The sequence below is a fragment of the Epinephelus fuscoguttatus genome, linkage group LG24 (assembly GCF_011397635.1).
Source record: "Epinephelus fuscoguttatus linkage group LG24, E.fuscoguttatus.final_Chr_v1".
Classification (NCBI taxonomy): domain Eukaryota; kingdom Metazoa; phylum Chordata; class Actinopteri; order Perciformes; family Serranidae; genus Epinephelus; species Epinephelus fuscoguttatus.
In genome coordinates, this window is record NC_064775.1 from 1,720,670 (window position 1) to 1,748,630 (window position 27,961).

Here is a 27,961-nt window from a genome sequence, read left to right on the forward strand (position 1 = left end):
CTGCTCTAACTGCAGTCATACCTACTCGTAATATTCTGTCCCTTTTGTCTAAGATTATGCTGCTGAGAAGAGTTTTTTAGATTAATTCTCTTAATTTTCTAAATAAATTTCAGGATAAATTCAGCAACTATGACGACATATTTGACACTGCAAATCACCAAACCACTGCTAACTGGTGCTGTCTCCAGTATAGGGTGCTCCATTCCTGCAGTGGGTTGGGGTCAGGGTGGGGTCAAATGGGAGGTCCATCTGTCGGTCACAGGTCCACCACAGCATCTTTTTTTTTTTTTTTTTACCTTCTGAGTTGTGCAGACTGTTGGCGTAAATGCTGCGAAGGCTACCAACACGATTAAGTTTCCACGCTTTACGTTTGGCTGCGTCCCCCGACGACAGGAAGAGAGAGAACAGAGGAGGAGGAGGAAGGACAGAGCGGAGGGATAGGACAACATTTACAAGAGAAAACAGAAGAAACGACAGAGACAGGCGTCAAATAAAAGCAGCGTTGAGCGGATTCAGAGGGGGCGTGGTTTGTGGCAAGAGTGGGAGGGGCCAATGAGCATGATGAAGGGATGAAAGTAAGTTTGCAACATAACGAAAATCTGAAACCTTCTCCAGTGTTCCTGCAACAACACTTAAACTCCTGAGAATTTATCGGACCTCAGATCTTTTGAAGCACACCAAGAATTAAATAAAACATAACACCAAAAACACAGAAAGCTTCCAGTCATTTCTACATCACTGTTTTATATTTTAGTTAAGCTACTGTCAATTATCACCAAGTGCCAACACCCAAGGCTGAAAAATAAAGCCAACGCAGATGTGCCAAAATGCTGGAGTTCCTCTAATGTTCACTTGAGGCTGGCTCCAAAAGTCAGTCAGTCAGTCCCCATAGACCTCCATGTTAAAACATGCAACCTTACAGCACAAATAAACATGTTTACAGCCTGGCACAAAAACAGTGTCACTTATTTCAGCTAATTTCAACATTCCTGACAACTGTACAGGGGGTGAACTTCACATAATTCACCTGTTTACATTTTATTAAAGCTTAAAGTTAAGCATAATTCAGGATGTGATGTCCGTTGACAAGACGCTACCATGGCGAAAATGTTGATAAGCAAACATAATTACGACATAACTGCGACACCACAGAGAATAAGTCAAGCTGTCACTATTTTCAGTGTGTTTCAGTTAAAATGCTACATGCTAGTGTTAGGGTAAGGTCTACCCTCTCGTCCAAATATAATCCCCTCTGACACCAAAAATCAAAGATGGCAACGACCAAAATGCCAAAGTCTAGGCTTCAAAACGGGAGTCCACAAACCATTAGGTAATGCACATGTTGTACATTTTCTTTCAATGGTATTAAGCCTATGTTCGCTAGCCAAAATGAGCATGATCACAATTAATCATAGCTGTTAATTCACTGTGCTTACCAAGCTAGGAGCTAGCGTTTGGGTTAACTCCAACCTCTATTCCAAAAAGGTCACATCTTGCTCCAAAAAATCTAAGATGGCAACTGCGAAAATGTCAAACTTGAGGATTCAAAGTGGATCGGTGTACATTTTGCACATTTTGTATATTTTCTTTTATTGGCTTTAAGCCTGTTTAAACCATGACTGTAAATGTACCATGCTAACCAAGCTAGCACCTAGCTCCACCCTCATGACCCAATATGGACACTTCTGGCTCCAAAAATCAAAGATGGCAACGGCTAAAATGCAAAATTGAGGCTTCACAACAGGAATCAACAAACCAATAGTACATTTTGTTATAATGGATTTAAGCATGTTCTTCGCTAACTAAAATGAGCATTATCACACTTAACCATAGCTGTAAACACAATGCTAACCAAACTAGCTGTTACTGTTGCAGTTATCTCCATATGGTCACTTCAAAAACGAGATGGCGATGCCAAAATGCCAAACTTGGACATCAAAACCAGAATCCACGAACCAATAGGTGACGTCACGGTGGCTCCAGCCATTATTTTGTTAATTTCATACAGTCTATGGTTAAAACTCAACACTTCCTGTACTTTCTCTACATAAAAAGCTGACTGCTGAGGAAAGGAAATCTGGAGAGCTTTTAATGTGAGACATAACTGAAGGCAGATAAACAAAATGATGAAAAGTAGAAGTGACTGTAAACAATAAGTCAATAAAAACAGCAGAGGTAAAAAAAAAAAAAAAAAAAAAGATAAACTGATCAGTTATAAATAATCATGATTTCCTTCACTCTCTTTAATTCAACTAAAACACGAGAAGACAAACAGCTCTGATTCTTTTTAAGCTGGTCTGTTTGTGCGCTCCGTGACCTCTGACCTCTGCTCCTTTTAATACTTTTTAATGCTCCGTCTTAAACAGCAAACCCTCAGTAATATTTACTCCCCTGGGGCTACTGTGAGCATTTACCGAGGATGAAATACAGTCGCGGCGGTGTGAAAGGAGAGGCCGACACTTTAAATGTTACTCTGCTTGTTTCCCTCCTCCTCCTCCTCCTCCTCCTCCCGCAGCAGGCGAGCTGAGTTACAAGCGGAGGGTTATCTGTTTCAAAATGAGTTGCATATACTGAAGCTGCGCGGTGCTGTGGGGGCGATCGCAGGAACATTATCATCTAAAAATGAGTCGCTTTAAAAAGGTCACAGGTTGGATCCCAGAAATCAGTGAGAGGAAGGAAAGAGACTGCAGAGATCTTAAATATACGAGTTGGGTTTTACAGAAGAAAAAGATTCAACGCCACAGAGAAGACGTGTTTTGCCTTGGTTCCTTGGTTTGTTGGTTTAACACGAAAAAAATGTCGACAAAGTGCATTTATTTTGAAAGAGACTGCAGCAAACTGTACAAAATATTTCTTAAAAAGAAACAATTTGAATTTTGAAATACAAACCTTGAAACTATTTTATTTGTTTCATTTACTGTTTCTCACCTTGTCCTTTATTTTGAAAGAGGAGCAGGAAGGAAGAGAGGCTGTAAAACTTCAATATGTGCAGGTGATTTTTTAAAGTTTTGTCTCCCTCTGACGGTTCTAAAATTTAAAGTAAACTAAATAAATAATGTGACTTAAAATCAGTGAATTAAGTGACATTTATTTATTTATTTACCACGTTTTGCTTTTTTTTTCTTCTTCAACTGAAACGTCAGAAAACTAATTCTGCTTCTTCTTCTTCAAAAAAAAAAAAAAAAAAATTATATTTGTCCTACATGCGGCCCACAAATGAAAAACACAATTTCATTTTCACTTAATGATTTCATATTTATATCGGCAGCACTGGTCCTCCATATAAGTTATTTATTATTATATATTCATACATATTTTTTTGATGTTTGGCATCAACTTAAACTGCAAAACTAAAACACTGACACATGTCAGGCATCTGTCCGACCACCTGGACTCTGGTGGACACACACCCTCTTTGTCCTCCACCTGTTTGACCCCCGCTGACCCTGACTGACCCCTGATGGCAGGCGGAGCCCTTCCTCCTGATTAACCTGACTTTAAAGGAATTCACAACGTGCTGCAGGTGCATCAGCGAGCTGACCGACAAACAGACCGACGGGAATGTTGGAATAAGTGAAGCTCTTCAGCTGAGACACCCGGTGTGTGACCTGAGAGGGCGATTAAAGTGGTGCACGCAAACACACACACACACACACACACACACACACACACACACAGTTTGCTGGTCGAGGAATCAAAGCAGTCGCCAGCAAACACAAAAACTCCCTCTGCAATCGGGAATGTGTCCCGGCTGTCCTGCTGTTAGCGGTGTGTGGCCACTTCAAATATCTGTGTGTGTGTGTGTGTGAGTGTGCAGGTCAACTTTCAAAGCTCCACGATGAAGAGAGAGTATCAAACAGCAGCTTGTTAACGAGCGCTGAGGCTGATGTCGAGGCTGTGATCAGCAGGGGTTAACCTGACACAGCTTTAAAATACACTCACCAGCCACTTTATTAGGTACACCTGTTCAACTGCTCGTTAATGCAAATAACCAACTAGCCAATCAGGTGGCACGTGTAGACATGGTGAAGACGAGCTGCTGAAGTTCAAATGGAGCATCAGAATGATGAAGAAAGGTGATTGAAGTGACTTTGAACGTGGCATGGTTGTTGGTGCCAGACGGGCTGGTCTGAGTATTTCCTGGGATTTTCAGCACAACCATCTCTAGGGTTTACAGAGGATGGTCCCAAAAAGAGAAAATATCCAGTGAGCCAAAATGCCTTGTTGATGCCAGAGGTCAGAGGAGAATGGCCAGACTGGTTCAAGATGATAGAAAGGCAACAGGAAGTCAAATAAGCACTGGTTCCAACCAAGGTGTGCAGAAGAGCATCTCTGAAGCAACAACACCTTGTCCAACCTTGAAGCAGATGGGCTACAGCAGCAGAAGACCAGATTTACTCAAGTTAATAAAATCATTAAAATGCTGATTATGCTGAAAAAATTAGGAATCAACAAGACAGATACAAGTCCGAGTCAAAACTCCCTCAAGACCTGGATATGTCCGAGTCAAAACACCCTCAAGACCTGGATAAGTCCGAGTCGAAACTCCCTCAAGACCTGGATAAGTCCAAGTCAAAACTCCCTCGAGACCTGGATATGTCCGAGTCAAAACTCCCTCAAGACCTGGATAAGTCAGAGTCAAAACACCCTCAAGACCTGGATATGTCCGAGTCAAAACACCCTCAAGACCTGGATATGTCCGAGTCAAAACACCCTCGAGACCTGGATATGTCCGAGTCAAAACACCCTCAAGACCTGGATATGTCCGAGTCAAAACTCCCTCGAGACCTGGATAAGTCCGAGTCAAAACACCCTCGAGACCTGGATAAGTCCGAGTCAAAACACCCTCAAGACCTGGATATGTCCGAGTCAAAACACCCTCAAGACCTGGATATGTCCGAGTCAAAACACCCTCGAGACCTGGATATGTCCGAGTCAAAACACCCTCAAGACCTGGATAAGTCCGAGTCGAAACTCCCTCAAGACCTGGATATGTCAGAGTCAAAACACCCTTGAGACCTGGATATGTCAGAGTCAGAACGCCTAGTCCAGTCCAAGTCCAAGTCAAAACACCTCCATGGACGAGTGGAAACAAGTTGAGTTAAAAACACCAACGAAGCGTCCTGAGACCTAGACCCGAGACCAGTACCAGGTCCAGCCTCGAGTACCACAATCCTGGTTTTTTGTATGAAGGACACTCAGTGGGTCCCACAGAATTATGTTGTGAGACACAAGATGTGACATTTCAGCAGTCAGGACTCAAAGATTGCGATGAAGACGAGGAGGAATGTAGCGAAGACGACTCTGCTGCCGTTGAAGCAGACTGAACTGATTTCAGCTGAGTGTGTGTGTGTGTGTGTGTGTGTGTGTGTGTGTGTGTGTGTGTGTCGGTGTGGTCCTACCTGGGGGAGCTCGGCCACAGAGGGCGGTTCCCCCTCATGAATTACGCCGTGCCTCGCTCTGACACGAAGATACTTCACCTGCCCGCCCGGCATGACAGGCGGCGGGCCGGGCCGCCGCACCGAGCGCGCTCAGTGCTTAATGGCTAAATTGGGAAGACTGTTACTAATCGCTTATTGAATAATGAAAGTGACACAGCTGATAAAAGATTTCAATACGGTGGATTATTTATAATATTTCACTTAAGCCTCTCCGGCTGACTAATAAGGGGGCGAGTCGCAGGCCCAGGGAGCGTCTGACAACCGGCGGAGCTCAGGAAGAGTGTTTGATAATAAAATAGAGTCCTGATGGAGTCGGAGGGTTAAAGGATCCGTTATCAGCGGAGAGGAGGAGGAGGAGGAGACGAGAGGATGGAGGGAAAAATGAGAGGAAGATACAGGGACGGGAGGGGAGACGAGAAGAAGAAAAGAAGAGGATGGAAATCAAAATCAAACAAGGAAAGGAGACGAAGAGGAGAAGAAAAGCAAATGAAGAGAAAGGAAAATGAAGGGAATGACTACATGGACAAAAAACGAAAGTAAAGGAAAAAGGAAACAAGGAGGGGAATGACAAAAAACATTAGGATGAAAAGGAGAAGAGAAGGAAAGGAGGCGAGGAGATGAGCGCAGACGAAGCGTCTATCCGTCACTCAGACAGCCACTTGCCTTGTCAGCTGCTTGATGCGTCCGTGATGGAGAGACGAACATTACACATCTGCTGCTGCCGTCGCATCTGTTCAACCAGCCATAACGTGTGTGTGAGGGGGAGTGTGTGTTACAGTGTGTGCGTGTTCGCCAGTGAGTGTGTGTGTCATAATGACACTAAGTAGAAATCAGTGTTTATATGAAGGAGATGAGGAGCAGTAAATCTACTGTATATCTTCTACACCAGTAGAGTTCTGACTGGAACCCAAAGGTTATGGGTTTTATTTCCTCCAATACTGAACGTTAGCTCGCCATGCTAACGCTAAACATTACCTCCACTCTTTCTCCTGAGCTCTTCCTGCTCGGCAATGTGTAAATAAACTATATCAGTAACACAGACTGATCCAGACCAGAGCGCCAAGCCAAAAAAACAAGAAACCAAAAAACTTGCGGTTGCATGACTCCGCCCACCAGTCCACCCTGTGGTTGTATGACTCCGCCCACCAGTCCACTCTTTGGTTATATGACTCCGCCCACCAGTCCACCCTGTGGTTGTATGACTCCGCCCACCAGTCCAGTGTCTCTGACAGTCTCCATCCATGTCAGTGAAAACATGGATGCTTCACACACAGAAGATCTATACAATCAGCACAGTTTCAAGATTAGAGTCACCAATTCAGTATCTGACCAAATGTCTCCCCTTCTGTTCCTGAGATATGACGTTAAAACATGATGATGTCACAGTCAAGCTGACCTTTGACCTTTTGACCTTCATTATTTTACCCTGTTAGACATTTGTGTCAAGTTTGGTCAGAGTTAGTGAATGAATTCTTGGCCAAAACACATGTTTTGTAAGGTCACAGTGACCTCTGACCACCAAATTCCTATCAGTTTATTTTTCAGTCCTTTCCTTTAGGGTGTTCCTGAGACATTGCATTCCCGAGAATGAGATGGATGCAAGGTCACAGTGACCTTTGACTATTGACCTATGACCACAGAAAACGAATCAGATCATCATCAAGTCCAAGTGAATGTTTGTGCTAAATTTGAGGAAATTCCCTCAAGGCGTTCTTGAGATACTGCATTCACAGAATAAGACAGACGGGGTCACAGTGACTTTGACCTTAAACCTTCTTCCACCAAATTCTAATCAGTTCATCATTGATTTCAAGTGGACGTTTGTGCCAAATTTGAAGATATTCCCTCAAGGCGTTCATGAGATATCGACGGACAACCTGAAAGCATTATGCCTTCGGTCACGGCTATCACCGGTGTGGACGCAAAACAAAAAATCAGCTCTGCTCAGAAAACGTCCACCTCCATCTTTTCTACTTCCTTTGAGAAGTGTGGACTTCCTGTCTAACCCCTGTAAAGGTCTTACATTGCAGTGTAGTTCATACTGGGTTTACTGGTGGACATGGCCTTCAATACAGACCACAGCGTCGGCCAAACGGCGAAGGTTATGTTACAAACTGGTTCACAGCCACAGCAGAGACAGAAGAAGAAGAAAACGACAGGATGAAGAGATGAAGGGCTGAAAGAATGAGAGGATGAAAAGATCCGTCCCTCACAGCCAGAGGTCGGGAGTCTCAGACGATCACATGACTGCGTTTCCCAACCCTGGTCCCAGATCAGCTGCACTGTGTTGTGTAAAGAGTTTACTGTCCCACACTTCCAAATATGCATTTCTATAGATTCAATAGATTCCATAGAACATAGTTTTCTGCTCTACAGTCAACACTACAGAATATATACTATTGTTTTGTGCTGGAAAAAAATGAGAACATAAAAACAATTTATAGTGTATTAATATGTTGTGGTACTTGAAAGTATCTGGAAGTTTATGGGTAGATATAAATTTGGACGTATTTAATAGTACGCCAGCAGATACATGTTTAGAGGTTTGTTGGTAGATACTAGGAAGTGTTTTTGGAAGTGTGCAAGTAGATAGATATTTGCACTGACGCAATAAATAGATATTTGGAAGTCTCTGGAAAATAGATAAAAAGTGCACAAGTAGGCAGATATGTGGAAGTATGCAAGAAGATAAAATAGTATTGGAAGTGTATTAGAAGATCAATAGTTGGAAGTGTACAAGTAAGTACACATTAGGAAGTATTTTCAGGTATACCAGGAGAAAGACATCTGGAGTTATTTGGAAGTATGGAAGTCTATTGATATATGGAAGTATATGGATCCTGAAGTCTATAAAGTATTTTGAAGTATCCGAAGACATTTTCTGTGACGTCTGTGTTTGACAGACTTGTTTCTGGGGAAGGATCTAGCTGTCGGACCTGGGCGGGGAAAGTGTGAGGCGAGGGGAGGGGAGATGGCGTTACCTTCCGCAGTACCAGAGAGGCCGTCGGCTTTGAAGTTGCTGGTGCTCTTCTTCCTGCGGTGCTTCTTGCGGTTGGCGTGCGGCGACGGTGGCGGCTCCATCTTGGGACTGGTGGTACTGGAGATACTGGGACTGGAACAGACTGAGTCTCCCAGGCCTGTATCTGAGAATTCAACACAAAAAGACAAAGATCCTTTGAATTTCTTGTACTGGTCCTTCATGGAGTATGTAAGACAATATATATCCACTTTTAGCTATATGCTTAGCTATTTCACATTATGTAAATATTTAAAAGTACACAAGGATCGGATATTTGCGAGTATATAATAAGGCAATAAAATATTTGCAAGCATACAATGATATGGAAATTTGGAGGTATTTGAAAGTATGTTAAGTTTATAGAACTTTGGAAGTGTAGAAGAAAATGGATATTTAAAAGTATACAAGGATACAGATATTTCTATGTATTTGTGAATATTTACATATTAAGATATATATTTAAGTATTTTTGAAAATGATTATTTGAAACTACACAAGGATACAGGTTTTTGTATGTGTAAATGTGTCAAGGTAAGAAATGTGGACGTAGTCAGGATATAGAAATTTGGTGGTACATATGGAAATGGATATTTGAAAGTATACAAGGATTATATTGGCAGTATGTATATGAATTTTATGCACTTTGCAGTCGCTGATCTTTAAGGCTACAGGAAGCGAAATGTTCTTCACAATAAAAGCCCTGCATTGGCTGACCAGTGAACAGCTTTTACTTTGGAACAGAGACAGGAAGTGCTGAGTTTTCTGAACTGATAATAAAACGACTTACTTTTAAGGAAGCCTCAGCACGCACTTCCTGTTTGGGTGACTTATGTTCATATTTTATTTTGAAGGTATTGATTGATTATTTATTTATTTCCTATAAACAATTGATCATGTGTCAATCATCCAATCAGAGACAAGGTCTATTGTTAAAGAAGCATTTGGTGGAAATATAAAATACGACGCCAACAATCAGAACCAGGATCAGAGCTGATGAACCTGATCAATACCCCGTTTGGGTGGACGCGCAGGTCTGGAGGGCTCGGCGCTGTGGGCGAGAGCGAGCCTATCAGAGCAGGAAGTGGAGTCTCTCAGTCTGGCCTCCACTCTTCATGGCGCCTGCTGACAGCCGTGACTAGCGGCAGAATAAAATAACATTCAGCTTCCATCAATATCACAGCGCGGCGGTGACGCTGACATGAGCGCTGTGTGTCAGTGTGTGTGTGTGGAGATGGAAACACAAAACACACACACGTATATACACAAGCGGCTGGTCGGCCGGCGAGCGGCAGACAGCCCCAAGGACGGCCATAACTTATTTTACAATCGTTTAGTCTCAGCTCAAGTGGAAAATGTGACAACTTATCTCTGCTGACAAGATGCCATCCCCGAGAGTGCAATTAACCGCCGTGGATTAACGGCCCTCCCATCTGCAAGCCGCGCTCCATCCACGTCAACCCCCCCACCTCCACCTCCACCTCAAGACCTCCTCCTCCTCCTCCTCCTCCTCCTGCTCCACTCTCCCTCCATCCCTCTGTGCTGATTGTTGTCTCTGCTGTTTCCTCTCAGATCTGAAGCCGATCAACAGTTTGGACACTGACCACACCTCACATCCTTTACTTCAGTGCAACCAGGAAAAATACTCAAGGGTCAGTAATGGTCACAATAAATCTCTGTGAACGGACAGTTTTGTAAACAGATATTTACCTCTATATTTCGGCCTCTCGTCCAAACACATCAGAGTTTTAGGTCACTAAGACTTCTTCACTTCTAAAGCGCAGATTTTTCAAAACTCTGGTTACTGTTAATCTGGCAGTGATATTATCTCCTAAATTGATGCGTTCCTGTTGTTGCTTTGCCCTCCAGGATGTTGAGACATTTGACCTATGGCTAAGCCACGCCCCCCTCCACTCACTCGGACAAACTATCAGCATTCAGTGACCGGCGCTATGGCAGGTGTCACAGTACACGGCATTTCACAGGAGGCAACTGATGATTTTTGGAGACATAACGATCAGATGTCATTGAGAAGTAACCAAAAGGGCCTAAACTACGCATTGGAGGGATATATTCATCATTTTATTGTTGAGAAGGTCGATGAAAAGCTTAAATTACAAGCCAACATTTACAGGTCACAGTGTACGCTTGTGAACCGCATCTGGTTGCCGTCACCATCAAAGACAACAAGTTAAAGTGCCACTGAAGTTAAGGTTTTTGGCTCAGAATATGAGAAAAGGATAACGGCCTTTTTACCATCTTTACCAAGAGTGTCTCTCCGTTAGTTTGGTGCTACAGTATTTACACTGAATCATTCAGCATAACGTTTGCCAACCTTTGTTATCTCTGCCATTACAGATAAGTTAATGAAGCTAAGCTCCAGAAGTTAACGTTAGCTTAACTAGAGCCCTTTGGACAACAGCTAACAATGATGTACCATCACCAAAGTACAAAACTAGAACAAAATAGGCTAATGAACTCCCAGCAAACAAGGTGACATGATGAACAACGCAGCTAGGAGCTAACGCTAGGCTAACTTTAGCTAACGTTAGCTAGAGATGTTAAAGATAACTTTATATTTCTTTCCAGCAAAGTGACAATATGTTGCCTCAAACACAATGTTGACTTACCTTAGAACAGATGTAGACATCATTGTTAATCTTATTCACGTTGAGTTGATGTTGTGGTCTAACGTTACCACACAACTTTATCCAAAGGAGACACTTTTCTCGCTTGAGATGTGGTTTAAAGTGTAAAAATACACCTGGTCGCCCAGCCTCTCAGGATACCTTGTGTCAGAGTTGCATGTACCCCATGCACACCGTTTGACCATTTTTAAACTTCAAATCTCAGAAAAAGCTCATAAAACCCAACAAACTGACTTTCTGTAATGCATTTCAATGGACGTCCAGGCAGAGAATGTCCCAGTGTATGGGGATGGCTATACGCACTGTGATTGGCTCATCACGTTTGAGGCCGGGGCTTAGCCATAGGTCAATTCAACCAATCCCCCGCCAATTCCGATTCGGAATGCGTTCCGATTTCGTCCCATCACCACAACTTTCCCACGTCTTTCTTAAACAGTTGTTTTGCCATCGGTATGAGATGTTAGCCACTGCTGCGGGGATTTCCAGCTTCAAGAGTCAAAACATGCCGAGTAGGGGTGCGATCATGTATGCGCAATGTCTAAAATAAAACAGAAAAGAAATGAAACATAGATGGAAACTATCGGTGCTGCAGCGACAGCTTCGCCCCCTGAACCTGCTGTTCTCACCCAGTTCCTTACATTTGGCATCAATGTATTTAACATGAATCAATTCTTGGCAGCACAGGCAAAATTCAGTCAGAAATCAAAATCATTCTCAAATATTGATTATGTGAGTATAATGATACTGATAGAAATGATGCGTCAGAGGAGGCAGAGTCAGCTCTCAGTTTCATTGACGGAAGAGGAAACCCCCCCCCCCCCCCCCCCAGAGTTTGGCTCTTCGTACTTTTTGCTTTGCTGTCTTCGGATAAACTTGTTGGATTTGCTGTTTTAAAGTTTTGCTAAATTTTCAGGATAACAAAACTCAAAAAGATGAACTTCCTGACGTCGTTATGAACCCCGGCAATGAGCTGAAACTCCCCCAATTTTCCCTGCTGCAGTTTTAAAAAGCGTAAACAGAATATTGATCACGTCGTGTCATCGAGACGTCGCCAGAATCCACTTCCAGATACAATCTGGGCTCCTTCTTCCATTAGATGTAGACCTCTACGTGTGTGTGTGTGTGTGTGTGTGTGTGTGTGTGTGTGTGTGTGTGTGTGTGTGGCCCCTGGGAGTCCACTGAAAGCATTTCACAGCTTTAAACGTTATTTGCGGAGGGCCGGGGGGCAAAACACTGACTGCAGAGCTGTCAGTCAAGCTTATCGTCACGGCAACACACACACACACACACACATGGCCTGACAGCTGTCAGTCTCAGCGTCTCGCCCTGTGCGTGTGTGTTTATAAGGTAACACAGCAGTTAAGGACTCTCACACACTCTGGGCGGCCATTAGCCTGACGAACAGTTAAAGCAGCATTAGCGTTCTGGCAGCTAGATCAATAGGAGACAAATGATAGGCTCCCCCGCGGAGCTGCGCACTGGGGCCCTCTGAGCCCCAGCAGGCTGCCTGCAGTGGAGCTGCGTGTGTGGACCCGATGTGTGTGAGGCTTTTAAATAAAGACAAGACAAACTGTCCGACGTCTGACATGTTTAAACAAAGTTTGTGTTTACCTGTGCTGACTCCGGAGTTGGCGATGACAGTGGCATCGGTCCACTGGTCGGCGCTGGAGACGGAGTACGAGCGCTGGTGCATCCCCTCCAGGCCGCGACTGTTGAAGGACACCAAGCTGACGCCGCTCGCCATCTGAGACACCGACGAGCTGCTGGTCACCGAACCTGAGGGAGGACGTCAGGTTTAAGTCTTCGGTCTGAGAGGACGAGGGACGTCCAACTCTAAAATACGTTTCTGTCTGTTTAAAGGTCCATTCAGTCAGATACTGATTCATCATCGCACTTTGACTCATGATGCTCAGTTTTTACGACGCCATTACCCACAATGCATCTTCCCCTGACAGCTGTGTGGTAAACTATGGTGTGCTATGCTAGTTAGCAGTTAGACGTCTGACTTTTCAGTCTTGTCGTGACGTCATGTAACTGCTGATCGTTTATATCTGACATGTCTGACAGTGGAGGTGGTGTCAGCACGTTTATTTACGACACCCAACAAAAAAAAAAAACAGGAAGTTAAGACACAAAACAGGAAATGGAACAAACAGTAAAAGCAGCCAACTGAGAATTTTACTTTTTTCTTTTACAGAGGGTCATTAAATTTCAGAAAAGTTTCCAGCTGAAGCTCTGGAAATTTTGGAAAACCCCTGATGTTGCAAAGGGTCGGTAAATTTCTGGTAGAGAGAGGATAAGTTTGGGAATTTTTTAGGGGAAAAAAAGTAAATTTCAATTAATTTCAATTATAAAATCCTAATTTTTATTGGTGAAAGTGTTTATTTATTCATTTTTTGCGCCGCATGTGTCTAACCTAGTGTTGCAAAGCGTCCGTACATTTTGTTTAAGTTCATCTCAAAAAACAAAAAACCAAACAAAGAAACATTTTCAGAATCTCAGGATAAAATTTGCGCCTTTTAAAAAAACATTTTGGGGCACCCAAAAATGAAAATTCAGCCATTATCTACTCACCCATATGCCGAGGGAGGCTCAGGTGAAGTTTTAGAGTCCTCACATCACTTGCAGAGATCCAAGGGGAGAGGAGGTAGCAACACAACTCCACCTAATGGAGGCTGACGGCGCCCCAGATTCAAACGTCCAAAAACACATCATTGAAACCACAAAATATCTCCATACTGCTCGTCCGTAGTGATCCAAGTGTCCTGAAGCCCCGACATAAAAAGTTGTTTGGAAAAACCTCATTTGAACTCTGTTTTTAGCCTCATTGTAGCCTGTAGCTCTGACTGCCTCTCTGGGCACCGCGCTCACGTGTGTGTTCACGTGCTTTCGCTGGTCTCACGCACAAGCGAGCAGTATGGAGATATTTTGTGGTTTCAGTGATGTGTTTTTGGACGTTTGAATCTGGGGCGCCGTCAGCCTCCATTAGGTGGAGTTGTGTTGCTACCTCCTCTCCCCTTGGATCTCCGCAAGTGATGTGAGGACTCTCACCGCCCCCCGATGATGACAATCCCTTTAAGCTCTGTTATTTTCATTATCTTTTATTTTTTTAATTTTTCAATAAATTTTTCGACATAAAATAGAAACCTTTCAAAAGTAAACTTATTTTTTTTCCCCACAAAATATGGTCACAAAGAGTCGGGAAATTTTTGGTTAAATTTGGAAACATTTCTGTTAAATTTCCAGATATTTTCAGAGGAAAGTGAAGCTTGGAATTTTGGAGAATTCTATGAAAGATCTGTAGTTCAAATAATTTAATTCGAGTTAATTTTGTGTTTCACAGTTCTGTCAAAGATTCGTCTCCATCAGCAGCCTGAGAAAAAAAAACACTCTGACACTGTGTCCCCACTAATTCCCACGGAAAGTTTCCACCTCGAATATTCCCAGCATTTTGCAGCCATAGTCCAAACACAGTCGGCCGTGTAACACACACACACAGAGGCACATAAAAGGCAGCTTCTTACATTACAAGCTGGCTGCTTAAATCAAACCCTTGAGTTAGTAAGAGGCTGCTCGCTCCAACAGCCGGGTGATTCACCCCCCCTCCTCCTCCTCTCATTACAGCTCATCTCTTGGTGCTGGCTGAGCGGAGCCAGGACTCTGATTGCATTAATATTCATGACAATAATTAGTACATGGAGTACGGCTCACTGAATATTCATGCTATTAGCTCGGGCCTCCTGGATCCCAGTGTGTGTTTGATTTAACCGCCTCATAAGACCTGCTTTTATGTGCGGCGCCGAGGAGCGCTCGTTTCCCTGCACCTTTTGTTTTTTACGACGTCTTCCTTCAGGTGCAAAGAAGCGTTCTGTGTGTTTCAAGGATGCGTTTTTTTTTTCCTTTCTCGTCTTTGAATATTCAGCAGAGGACGAAACACGCGTGTGTTTATGATGAGGCATCAAGAGCTGCAATTAGTGCTGATTAAAAAATAAATGTTCTCATGTCGGTGTCAACTGATGGTTGTTCCTCCACGCCGACCCCTGGACGTGACGCCGGGCCGCGGGGACATGGAGTCCAACCCTACGTCACAGAAACTCTCATTCATTTCAATGTTCAAATACACAGATGCACTTCCTGGTTTTATTTTTAACGCCTCATGTTTGAGGGTACATTCAGGGGACACTGACCTCTCTCACCTGGAGTCTGTCCCAGCTGCATGCTGCTCATGTCCTTCGTCAGACCGTTGGTTTTGGGGCTCGGGACGGCGGCGCAGGTGGACACGGCGCGGGGCGGCCTCTTCCCCGGCACCTTGACCGTGGTCCTCAGCAGGTCGATCTCCTTACCGTGGACATTCTGCATGTAGTCCTGAGGGACAGGAGGGGGAAGGTCAGAGACGGTTTAGAAAGGGAAGACATTTTTAGAAAGTGAGGACATGCTTGAAATGTGGACTTTTTAGAAAGTGAAAACTGATTTAGAAAGTGAGGACATTTTTAAGAAGTGAGGACGTTTTTAGAAAGTGAAGACATTTTTAGAAAGTCAAGACGTTTTTAGAAAGCGAGGACAGTTTGGGAAAGTGAACACAGCTTTAAAAAAAAAAAAAAAAAAAAAAAAAGCGTTGCTCACGACGAGTGTGTCGCTCAGTGGGGGGAGGGGATTAACTCCGGATAATAAATCAGATGTATCCCAATATTATACAGCAGGAACAAAGCCACACTAATCCCTCAAAGCGGCGCTGAAGTGGCCGACCACGCTGGCTCTGATTGGCTCCGCCCGTTCGCCAACACGCCCGGAACACGACCTGAACGCCGCCGGACGCCTGGACCGCCCCCTGATGATGAGCTCTCCTCCGGATCAGAGAGGTGAGTGGAAACACAAGTAGAGGTGTTAATGACGGACGAGGGGCGCTTGTTAAATCCACCCCCCGCTCCCCCTCTGAGCCGGGTGGAGTGTCAGCACTGACCCCAGAGGAGCAGGGCATTGTGGGAGGTCGGCCTCCTCTTCAACATGAAGGAGACAAGGAGAAACAAAGCTTGCACCGCCTGCTGGGCCGGATTAAATCCACCACTGGACTGCTATCTTTGTGAGGACCAGGACGTTTAAGACAGGACACAGAGGACATTTTGGACGTTTATGGAAAGTGAGGACATTTTTCATAAAGTGAGGACATTTTTCTAGAGTGAGGACTGTTTTGGAAAGTTAAGACATTTTGGACATCTTTAGAAAGTTAAGACATTTTTTGAAAAGTGAAGATTTTTTGAGAAAGTGTGGACATTTTTAGAAAGAGAAGACATTTTGAGAAGCCGAGGACATCTTTGGAAAGTGAGGACATTTTTAAAACGTGGACTTTTATTTTAGAAGGTGATTCTGAGAGAGTGAGGACATTTTAAGAAAGTGAGGACAAATGAGGATTTTTTTTTATCGTGATGACTTTAAGAACGATGTCTTTATAGTTTCAGGAGGTAAGGACATTTTTAAAACCTGGACTTCTTTAGAAAGTGGAGACATCTTTTCCAAACTTAAGACACCTTTGGAAAGTGACGGTGTTTTTAGAAACTGAGGACATTTTCAGAAAGTGAGGATATTTTTAAAAAGTGAAGACATTTGTAGAAAGAAATCCTTAGAGTTTAAGAATATATTAAGAAAGTAAGGACTTTGTTTAATGCATGGACTGGATTTAAATAAAGTGTAGACATCTTTGGAGAGAAAGGAAATTTTGGAGAGCAAGAACTTTTGAAAAAATGTCCTCTGATTTCGAGGAAGTGAGGGCATTTTTAAAACGTGGACTTTTTTTTAGAAAGTGGAGACATCTTCCAAATGTATGACACCTTTAGAAAGTGACGGCGTTTTTTAGAAACTCTGGACATCTTCCGAAAGTTAGGACATTTTAGAAAGTGAAGACTGATTTAGAAAAAGAGGACATTTTTAGAAAGTGAGGAGAGTCAAGAAATTATTGGAAAGTAAGGACTTTTAAAATATGGACTCTTTTAGAAGTCAAGAACTTTTGAAAATATGTCTTTTGAGTTCGAGGAAGTGAGGGCATTTTAGAAATACGTCCTTAGGGTTGAAGGAGATTTTTGGAGATTGGGGACACTTTGACAGTTTGAGAGTATGGATTTATTAGAAAGTGAGGAAATGTCTGCTGGTCCTCACGTACTGGTTTAGGTTCAGGTTTTGTCGGTGATTACAGAAGTCCAAACTTTTGTAAGAGTAAATAAAACTAAATGTCTGGCAACGAGTGTTTTCCAAACACCTGTCCACTCGTCAGGACACGAGGACACATTAACCTGGACCTAATTACGACTTCAAACCCGAACCAGCTCCTCGTCCTCAGACAGCCGTTTATAGAGGAGCGAGGACCGAAGACAACGTCCTCGCTCTGCAGCTCGAACACTCTAATTGGTCCTCACAACGATGGACTTGCAGGGACACACTCCGACAACACACACACTCTCTGTGAGTGTGTCCCGCCTCCCTCTGGCAGCTCGGCTGACAAAAGGCCAATTCAAAGCCAAGTGCTCTCGATGGCGTCTTAACAAGCCACCGGAGAGCCCTCGAGCCAGGGGCCCGCTGGGTAAACCCCTACACACACACACACACACACACACACACACACACACACACACTCCCCTCCGACAGATTGACCGAGGTAATTGAGTCTCCATTTGCATCGAGGAGCTTTCATCATCGGCCCGATCGTCCACGCCACGCAGCGGCGTCCAGGACGGATGTGTGTATCGACCAAACACACCGACAGCAGGTGGTGTGTGTGTGCATGCATGAGTGCGTATGTAAATGTGTGTGTGTATAAATGGATGCATAAACGGCGGCGGTGGCGGCGTCAGTGTGAAAAATGGGACAGGAACAGAGAGCTGGATTCTGCTGACGTGGAGGGAAACGTGAATCCATACAGAGCGTGTGCGTCCAAAAAGAGACGATCGATGGACGGAGAGACGGCGGGAGATGAAGGAGGAGAAGAAGAAGAAGCTCGGCGGGCAGACAGGAAACATTAAGCAGGAAGTGATGACGGTGACGGAGGTGTAAAAATGATGAAACGACAGAGTGGACGCAAACACGCAGAGTTTAGTGTGATGATGTCCACACAGTGTCCAGTTTATTAGGAACACCCTGCTCACAGTGCTGCAGTCGTAGACAAACGTTATTTATCGTCATGTGCACAAATAAAAACCTTAAATATCAACAAAATGTTAAATGTCAGGCATTAAAACACGGAGCTAATTATACTTTAATCATAAAATAAAACATCAAGGTGGACAGGAAGTGCAGCGTGAATAAACTGGAGTTAAAGGTATGGAATATGCAGAGATGTAAACAGGTGGTAAAACAGGAATTAAGTTTAATCCATGAATGAGATTAAACATCAACAATTTGTTATTTTCATATTATTTTACCCACCTAGTTCTGTCACATTTAAAATGGCTTTTTAAAATTTATTCTATTTATTTTATTTAATGTAAGAATTTTATTTTTTCATATTTTTTTATTTTTTCATTATCTTGTTTTTTTTTAAATTTGACTTTTTAATTGCTCTTTTTAAATAATTTTAAAATCTTTTTGAGATAATGACACACTGTGAATTCATTTATTCGTATGATTATTTTTATTATTTCATTATTTTATTTTTAAACTGACATTGTACACAGATTTTCAAAAAAAAAGAAAATACATTTTGAAAATATTTCTTAATTTTATTTTATATTTATGTTTCTTGTCTCTCCACCAAAACACCACAATAATTAAACCAGATATTTATTTATTTATTTTTTCCTTTTATAAATGTTCTTTTGTTTTTTTTATAGATATTTTAAATATTCCTAATTTTATTTTCTTTCTAATCTTTTTAAATATATTCTAAACAGTCACACTGCACACACAGGGTTAATAAGAAAGAGTCAGTGGACCTTTAGTTCAGCTTGTTCAGTGTCATAATTAATCTGATGACAGACAGTGTTCACCTGCAGGGGGGCGGGGCCACAGCAGAAGGTGTTGGATACGATGTTGAAGCCACAGCTGCAGGCGGACAAACTGTTTCCTGTCTGACATGATTTCAGCCTCCTCTCAGAATCCGGCTGATTAATCTCTCTCTCTCTCTCTCTCTCTCTCTCTCACCTGGTTGTTGGCATTTTTTTTTTTTTTTTTGGCTCCGTCTTCGTCTTCTTCAGTTTGGACGAGACTTTGTTGCCAATTAGGTGGCATCTACTGCCATCCACTTAATTAGCGGCATTAATGTGATTTCTTTGCACATAGTCGGGCAATTAGCGGCGCTGATTGAGTTTCATTCGATTAGCCTCCGCAAACACGCTAATTGACGCTTGAGCTGCAGATGCAGAAAAAAAAAGAAAGAAAGAAAGAAACTGGCTTTTTGGTGCTGGAGGGGGTTTGTGTGTGTGTGTGTGTGTGTGTGTGTGTTTACACATGAGTGTGTGTTGATGTGTTAAGTGATGAGTTTTAACACTAATTTCCTGCATCAGCTGCTCTGATCGGTGACGGACGTGTGCAGTTTGGTGAAGTGTTTCTCGGCTCCGCGGGGAATCGAACCGACGACTTGCAGGCTGCAGAGCTGCCTTGCTCAAACACACCGAACCCTCTGAGGTTTAAACCTCTGTGTGTTATTCATCAGCTGATTTAATGTTTCTGAAGATGATAAGTTCATCAGCTGACGGCGAGAAAAATAACTGTTTTAATAATCGATAAATCAATAAACATCTGCTGCTGCTTCAACGTCTCAGTTTCTTTGTCTCGTGACTTTAACGTGAATGATTTAACGAAACATTTTTCACTTCTCTGACATTTTATGGACGAAACATATGATTCATTTATAGAAAATAAAAATCAGCAAATTTAACAAAATGAAAATCATGTTTGTCATGGAAACAAATACGAGACAAATATTGATTACTTAATTCACAACACTGAATTATTTAACTTTGAAAACTGTGTCTAAATTTATTTGTTGTGAATTCACGGCTTTGAAATCAAAATGTGAAATTTATTGATTTGCAATTTTAAAACTTAAATTTAAACATTTTTTTAATGTTCACGAATTTCTATCCAAAACTTCAACTTTCAGAATTTGGGGGAAAAAAGAACAACATTTTTTTTTCCCCACAAATATGGACCCAAAAATGTAACTCTTGAAATTAAATAAAAAAAAAAAAAAGATCAGATTTCTAAAATTCACAAAGTCAAATTTGATCCAAGAATTCAATTTTCAGAATTAAAATAAAATAATAACAATAAAAACAAACAAACAAACAAACAAAAAAACGGATTTGTTTCAGATTGTTAAAATTCGCTTGGTCAAATTCAGATCCAAAAATTGAATTTTGAGAATTTCAAAAATAAAAATAAAAATAAGTAAACAAATTTGTTCCAGGGCGGCACGGTGGTGTGGTGGTTAGCACTCTCGCCTCACAGCAAGAGGGTTGCCGGTTCGATCCCGGGCGTGGGAGCCCTTCTGTGCAGAGTTTGCATGTTCTCCCCGTGTCAGCGTGGGTTTCCTCCAGGTGCTCTGACATGTTCTCCCTGTGTCAGCGTGGGTTTCCTCCAGGTGCTCCAGCTTCCTCCCACAGTCCAAAGACATGCAGGTTAATTGGTGACTCTAAATTGTCCGTAGGTGTGGATGTGAGTGTGAATGGTTGTTTGTCTCTATGTGTCAGCCCTGTGATAGTCTGGTGACCTGTCCAGGGTGAACCCTGCCTCTCACCCAGTGTCAGCTGGGATAGGCTCCAGCCCCCCCGCGACCCTCAAGAGGATGAAGCGGTTAGAAGATGAATGAATGAATGAATGAATGAATGAATGAATGAAATTTGGTTGCTCAAATTGGGATCCACAAATTCAACTTAAAAAAAAAAAAAAAAAAAAAGGTTTTTGATTCAGATTAGTCAAATTTGATTGGCCAGATTAAGATCTAAAAATTTTAAGTTGAAAAAATTCAATAAGCGACATCCAGGCTCCTCAGGCCACAGCAGGCGACTGATACTGAATGTTTTGACCAATCAAATGGACTGATGTTCTTTATGAATTCTAGATCTGAATTGGACCAATTTTTTCTTTCTTTTTTTTTTTTCAATAATAAAAGTAGAATTTTTTAAGATGAATTTATGAACATAAAAAAAATAGCACAAATTTGCATATTTAACTTTATAATTTCAAAGAGGTGAATTCAGAACAAATTCACGGTTTTCAAAGTAAAATATTTCAATTTTATAAATTTAGTCGTATATAAATTCACATATTAAGTATCAAGTGTTTAAATTCAAATATTTCTGTCACTTATTTGCTTCCGTAGTTTCGACTCCTTCATTTATCTTACGCTCTGACTCTCTGTCAGTTAGTGGTGAACGGACTTCAACACAAAGCGCATGAATTAACTAATCTCCAATCGGACAGTGTAACGAAAGAGAAAAATAATTTGTGTATTAATCTGTGATTCCAAACTTTAATGGGTTTTGTTCTGGCTGATGCAACACCCTTCCAACACGTTACATGACAATTGGTACATTTGTTTTTCTGTAAAATGGCACTGATAAATAACGGAGGTAAAGAAACAGGCACAAAAAGCCAAATCCTAAAAACAATATCACATCAGCACAAACTGCTACACGACTTTACGAATCCTCACAGCCAAATCAAGATATTTAAAAATCTTAATTTGTCAAATATATTCAGTTTACTGTGACATAAGACACAGAAAAACATTTGGCATTGTTGCTCAAGAACGTGACACGAATTGCCCAAAAAATGTCCCTGTAAAGTTCTGCCAACTGGACATTCAATGGGAGGTTGTTCCAAAGTATTTAACTGGACTTTTACTCTGAAAATCTCAGAAAAACTGTGGTTATCATTAAAATTAAAGGGTTTCTTGAAATTTATTAACAATTTAACAGATTAATTTTTTTTTTTTTAAATAGATTTTTGGCGTTGTGTGTATTTTGGATTTGTTCACTGAGTTCCTACTTTGTGCTGCAGCTGCTGTACAACTGTTTCTCTCGTGACACTTTATTTTATATTTAATGGGAAACTGAAAAAACAAACTAAGATTAAAAAACATGTAAACTAAATTTTATTTAAATTATTTAATAATAAAAAAAAATGTCTTTACGTTAAAGTCAGTGGAGAAAATCTGTTGAACGTGACGCTCCTAGCATCAATACGAGGCAGAAGACAGAGAGAGAAACTCAGTACCAAAAACTGTGTGTGTGTGTGTGTGTGTGTGTGTGTGTGTGTGTGTGTGTGTGTGTGTGTGTGTGTGTGTGATAATAAAGCGGCGTCGGGGCAGGATATTGTGCCAACAGGGCAGAGAGCCGGGGCAATTAGCAGAGACATTACAGCTGATATTCACATCATCAACGCCAACGTGGGCAAACAGATGACGAGTCCTAATTAATACACAAGCCATCAACACTGTGCGTGCGTGTGTGTGTGTGTGTGTGTGTGTGTGTGTGTGTGTGTGTGTGTGTGTGTGTGTGTGATGGCCAAGTGGTGTCTGGGAACACACACACACATACAGGAGGGAGATGAAGAGCAGCAGATAGATGGAGGTCAGCGCAGGCTGGCAGAGCGCTGGAGTCTAATAAGCAATCAGAGAGGGTTTGTAATGACTGTGTGTGTGTGTGTGTGTGTGTGTGTGTGTGTGTGTGCGGGTCGTACATGCAGACTCGGGTGGTAGGTGAGCAGTCCGTTGTCACACAGCGTCACATACTTCTTCTTCCACTCCTTGTTGAGGGATTTACCGCTCCTCTTCAGCAGCATGCCCTGCAGACAGGAGACGACACGTTCAATACGTTAAACACACACACACACACGCACACACACAAACTCTTCTGTTCCTGATGATGTCATGTAAAAACATTATGATGTCACAGTGACACTGACCCTTGACCTTTGAGATACAAAATATCATCATATTGATATTATTTTATCCTGTCAGACATTTGTGTTCAATTTTGTCAAATTTTGCCAATTAATTCTTGAGTTATGGCCAAAAACACGTCTGACTGTCAACCACCATATTTTGATTAGTTAAGTGATAGAGTCCCAGTGGACGTTTGTGCCAAATTTGAGAAAATTCCCTTAAGACTCTTAAGATATCACATTTACAAGACTGAGATGGATGCAAGGCCCCACTAACCTTTGACCACCAACTTTTTATGAGTTAACTGTTGATTCCAAGATGATGTTTGTGCCAAATTTGAAAAAAAAAAACTGCCTCAAGACCTTCTTGAGATATTGTGTTCATGGACAGGGTCTCAAAGACCATGACCACCATATTTTAACAAGTTTATCCTTGTATGAGTATGAGTAGACGTTTGCGCCAAATTCATCAATTCATCAGTTCATCGTTGAGTCCAAGTGGAAGTTGGTGCCATATTTGACAAAATTCTCTCAAGGCGCTCTGGAGATATCACATTCACAAGAATGAGTGACCTTTGACCACCAATTTCTAATCATCGTTGTTGATTCAAAGTTGATGTTTGCGCCAAATTCGAAAAACAAAATTCCCTCAAGGTATTCTTTAAATACCACATGAAGGTGAATTCATTGATCTTTGACCATCAAAATCCAATGAGTTCCTCATTAAGTCCAAGTGAACGTTAGTGCCAAATCTGAGAAAATTCCCTCCCTACGGCCTTCTTGAGATTGTGTGTTCACTAGGATGAGAGGGTACTCATTATCTTGACCTTTGACCCTTGACCACCAACGTTAACTAAGTTTATTCTTGAGTCCATGTCGACATTTTTGCCAAAGCAGGCAGCAGCTCTGGAAACAGACCCTCTGGTTAGTGGCTGCAGCAGCTTGAACTCTCTCAGTGCATCCAGTGGCGGGTCTAACTCGTGTAACAGCAGCAAGTTTGCTGATCTGGAGCCGGAGCTGCTGCCTGCTCTCGTCCCGGCGAGGTGGTCTGTAGCGGTGCGGAGTCAGACAGAGGACACACTGTGACTGGAGGCTCTAGCTAACGCCAGCTACATGAACTCAGAGCCACAGTTGAGCCTTCAGCACCTGTTAGCAGAAAATACGTGCAACATTTTCTCTCCAACTCTGAAACGCTACGCTACACAATGTACGTTCAAAACTTTTCCAAAAGTCTATGAATTCCGAACATTCAAAGACCTGGACGACAGTTCTTCTGATTTCATAACTTTTCCAGGAACTTCATGACCATGTGAAACCTAAATATTACAGATTGCTGCAACATTAAGATTAAGATTACTAGACCGAAAGTGGCCAAAAGTATCTGGACAGCGTGTCCTACATCTCGATTCTTAGATTCAGCTTTTTGTGAACACTGGAGCTGAATTTAATTCAGAGGCTTCGGAGCGAAGATAACGAGCTTCCAGCCAGAAGATGGATTAAATAAAGAGTTCGTCTATTCCCCAAAAAACAACACGTTAACATCGGAGCTGAAAGGAAGTGGACAACGGCGAGAAATCAGCAGTTATTTAATCGTCTGACTCGTGTTTCAACATCCCCGTTTCACTTCCTCTCTCCTACGCACATCAGCCGCGGCTGACTGACCGTTTAGGCCGAGCGCCCGCCGCCCGCCCACACTTCATTTGAGCCGGATTCATTAGGTTAGAGAGGGAGAGAGCACGAAGGTCAAAGAGACGGCGAGGGAGAGAAAGAGGGAGATCAGAGAGGCAGGGGGGGGGGGGGTGGCGGCGGCGGGGGATAAAACTGTCCGCTGATTAGCAATTACAGCCGCGCTGCCACGCGTGTCACTTCACTGGACCTCTACAACATTAACACTCCGACAGAGGATATTAATAGAGTCCAGCCGTGAAGGGACGAAGGGGGGAGGGGAGGGGGGAGGCACCACTGAAGAAGAAGAGGAGGAGGAGGAAGTGGGGGTGAGATGTGAGATGGACAGACCGGCTGATGGACAGAAGCCTGCTCCCCGCTGCCCTGACCGCTCAGCTTTCATTAAGGCTGGTCGGTGGTGGCGGCGGGACAAGAGCGGCAGGCCCTGGGTGACCCCTCGCCGCCAGTGACGGCACATTTGGTGTAATTGGCGGTGACATAATGCCAAGAAGGGACGCTTCAGAGTGACAAAGAGGGGAGTCGAATGCGGGCAGTGAGTGGTGTAAAGGACGAGTGTCTGTGTCCAAAATGTCTTCCTAAAGAGTCTACGAGGTGAGACGTCTGACGGCAAGTCATCCTGTAATAAATACGCAGTGACAGCGGACGCAAAAGAACGTCAACAGAGTCAAATTTGATTGAAACGACCCGATAAAAACTTCTGGTGTTTGTGCCGTGCTATTTCTGCAGTTATAATAAAGATACGTTTGGTTCTAGCAGCCATGTCGGGTAATCGGTTGATCCACAACTTTGATTCCAGCTAAAATATCTCGGCAAATGTTGAATGGACTGTCATGAAATTTGGTTCAGACATTCATGTTCCCTACAGGATGAACCCCAAAGAAATTGGTTATCCTCTGACTTTTCATTTAGTGCCACTAGCAAGTCAAAGTTTTTACCGTAACGAGTTCTCAAGAGTCTTGGTTCAGACATTTATGCTCCCCTGAGGATGAACCGTACGTATTTTTGTGATCAACTGATTTTGAACTATCTCAACAACTATTGGATGGATTGAAAGGAAATAAGGTTCATGTTCCCCACAGGATGAACCCTAAAGAAACTGGCTATCCTCTAACTTTTCATTCAGCCCAACGGCAAGTCAAAGTTTTGACCGAAAATATCTCAAGATTTATTCAATGAAATGGTAAAAGGCAGCGGTTTGGACATTCACGGCCCCCCAGAGGATGAACCGCACTGACTCTACTGATCCAACAGCAGACGGCTTGTTAACTCCTTGATCATAAGAGATTATAGACACTTTCACCAACGCCCATTTTAGACAGGACACCACAAGAAAACAAGTCGTAGATCAGTTTGTTTCTACGTAGCTACGTTAGCTACATGGCTAACATTAGCGAGCCTTTCACCCTCCCTGCCTGGATGCAGATGAACTGATCTAAACGCACAGTACAGGCTTTCTTGTGGTGTCCTTTCTAACGTAAGCAGTGGTGACAGTTAATATACTTTGTTATGATCAAGGTGTTAATCAGCAGAAAGCGTTAGCTAGCTAGCACGCTAGCACGTTGCTAAGCTGTACTTCTGCATTAAATTTATTACATGGGAACGTCTTTGCAACTATGAATCAAGGACAATAAGACAAATCCATGTTTGACGAATGTGAGTTTTTACAACTCTTATGATGGTTTATTTTTCACCACGACACTCTCTCCTTTCGGCCACCAGTTTGGCTCCGCCCACAGAATACGTCATCAAAGGGTCAATATCGTGGACTGCAGCAGACCGGCTTGTTCAAACCAGTGTGAATGTATTCAATGATACAGATGTTTAAACGTCATTTAACCAACGTGTCACAAACACGTCTGGTGCATTAAAGTGGTGTTAAACAGAAACGGTACAGATGAACGACTGCAACATTATCCGAGATACGAGGTGAAAAGAGTTCCCAATGTGGTGTGTTCAGGATCAGTAACAGCCAGAGAACATTCACATTATCACTCTGAAGTCGAGTTTTACGTCCGCGGAGCTTCGTCAGGTCAGTGATGTTGTTCCCAGTGATTAACACTAATTTCAGTTCATGTCATGAGGAAGTAAAACAGATCAGTGTGTGTGTGTGTGTGTGTGTGTGTGTGTGTGTGTGTGTGTGTTGCTGCAACAACAGGGGTTCCCCACGGTGCGCTAAACACGACTTGACGAGCTTCCTGCTGCTCTGAAGTGAAAGCTGCCGGCAGCCGTGCAGCTGTCAGGCCAGCTGATCATCCATTACTGCCTGTTAGTGAGCGACCGAGCGGCAACATGTTTCCAGGCGTGTGTGTGTGTGTGTGTGCGTTTACATTCGGACGGTCGTCAATTAAGACTTTTTAGGTCAGCACACACTCATGGGAGTTTATCAATCTGAATCAATGGACAGATTTACAGAGGTGCAGCTCACTGAGATTATACGGACATGTAATTATTATCAAGGGACGAGAGTTCAAGAGTCTGAACCAAGGTTCCTGTTTTTGTTCGGTTGTCTATGTTTGCTTCAAGCGGGCTGAAAAACTCTACGTGAGTAGGGGTGCAAAATTCCAAGAGTGTTTAAGGTGGAAGCTTTCCATTAGAATTAATCAGGATTAATGGTAAACATTCCTGATGAACCTCCTCCGAAATATGAATGATCCCGTCAGGCCCCACTCAGCCTCTCCATTTACTTCCTACAAAATGTACGTGCATTTTTCCACCAAATAATTAAAAGTTCTGATTTTTCTCTTGAAAAATGAATTGAATTCTTAAAAATAAAATTCAAACTTCCCTCTACATGACATACCTATGTCAGCCGGATATCCCCTACGTCATGCCATCACAACCTACATCCTGTCTTTGTTACCTACGTCCTGTCATCATCACCTACGTCCTGCCATCATCACCTACATCCTGCCATCATCACCTACATCCTGCCTTCATCATCTACATCCTGCCTTCATCATCTGCATCCTGCCGTCATCGCCTACATCCTGTCATCATTACCTACATCCTGCCTTCATCATCTACATCCTGCCTTCATCACCTACATCCTGCCATCATCACCTACGTCCTGTCATCATCGCCTACGTCCTGTCATCATCACCTACATCCTGTCATCATCACCTACGTCCTGTCATCATCGCCTACATCCTGTCATCATCACCTACATCCTGTCATCATCACCTACATCCTGTCATCATCACCTACATCCTGCCTTCATCATCTACATCCTGTCATCATCACCTACATCCTGTCATCATCACCTACATCCTGCCTTCATCACCTACATCCTGCCTTCA

At 42.7% G+C, this 27,961-nt stretch overlaps 1 protein-coding gene across 6 annotated transcripts in view; it reads right to left on the reverse strand.

Annotated features, from left to right (window-relative positions):
* Positions 1-27,961, reverse strand: part of agap1 (ArfGAP with GTPase domain, ankyrin repeat and PH domain 1) — a 193,572-nt gene that overhangs the window by 42,119 nt on the left and 123,492 nt on the right. For 4 of the 6 annotated variants that reach the window (XR_007448760.1, XM_049570049.1, XM_049570045.1 and 1 more), the window contains exons 10-13: positions 22,776-22,880; positions 15,293-15,470; positions 12,717-12,881; positions 8,423-8,584 (exon numbers count right to left, since the gene is read on the reverse strand). Coding sequence is in view for 5 of the 6 variants with exons in the window: in XM_049570049.1 (XP_049426006.1) it covers positions 8,423-8,584; positions 12,717-12,881; positions 15,293-15,470; positions 22,776-22,880 (610 nt within the window). In the remaining variant the exon portion in view is untranslated. The remainder of the gene's footprint in view (positions 1-8,422; positions 8,585-12,716; positions 12,882-15,292; positions 15,471-22,775; positions 22,881-27,961) is intronic. The other 2 variants (XM_049570050.1, XM_049570047.1) reach the window with 1 other exon arrangement.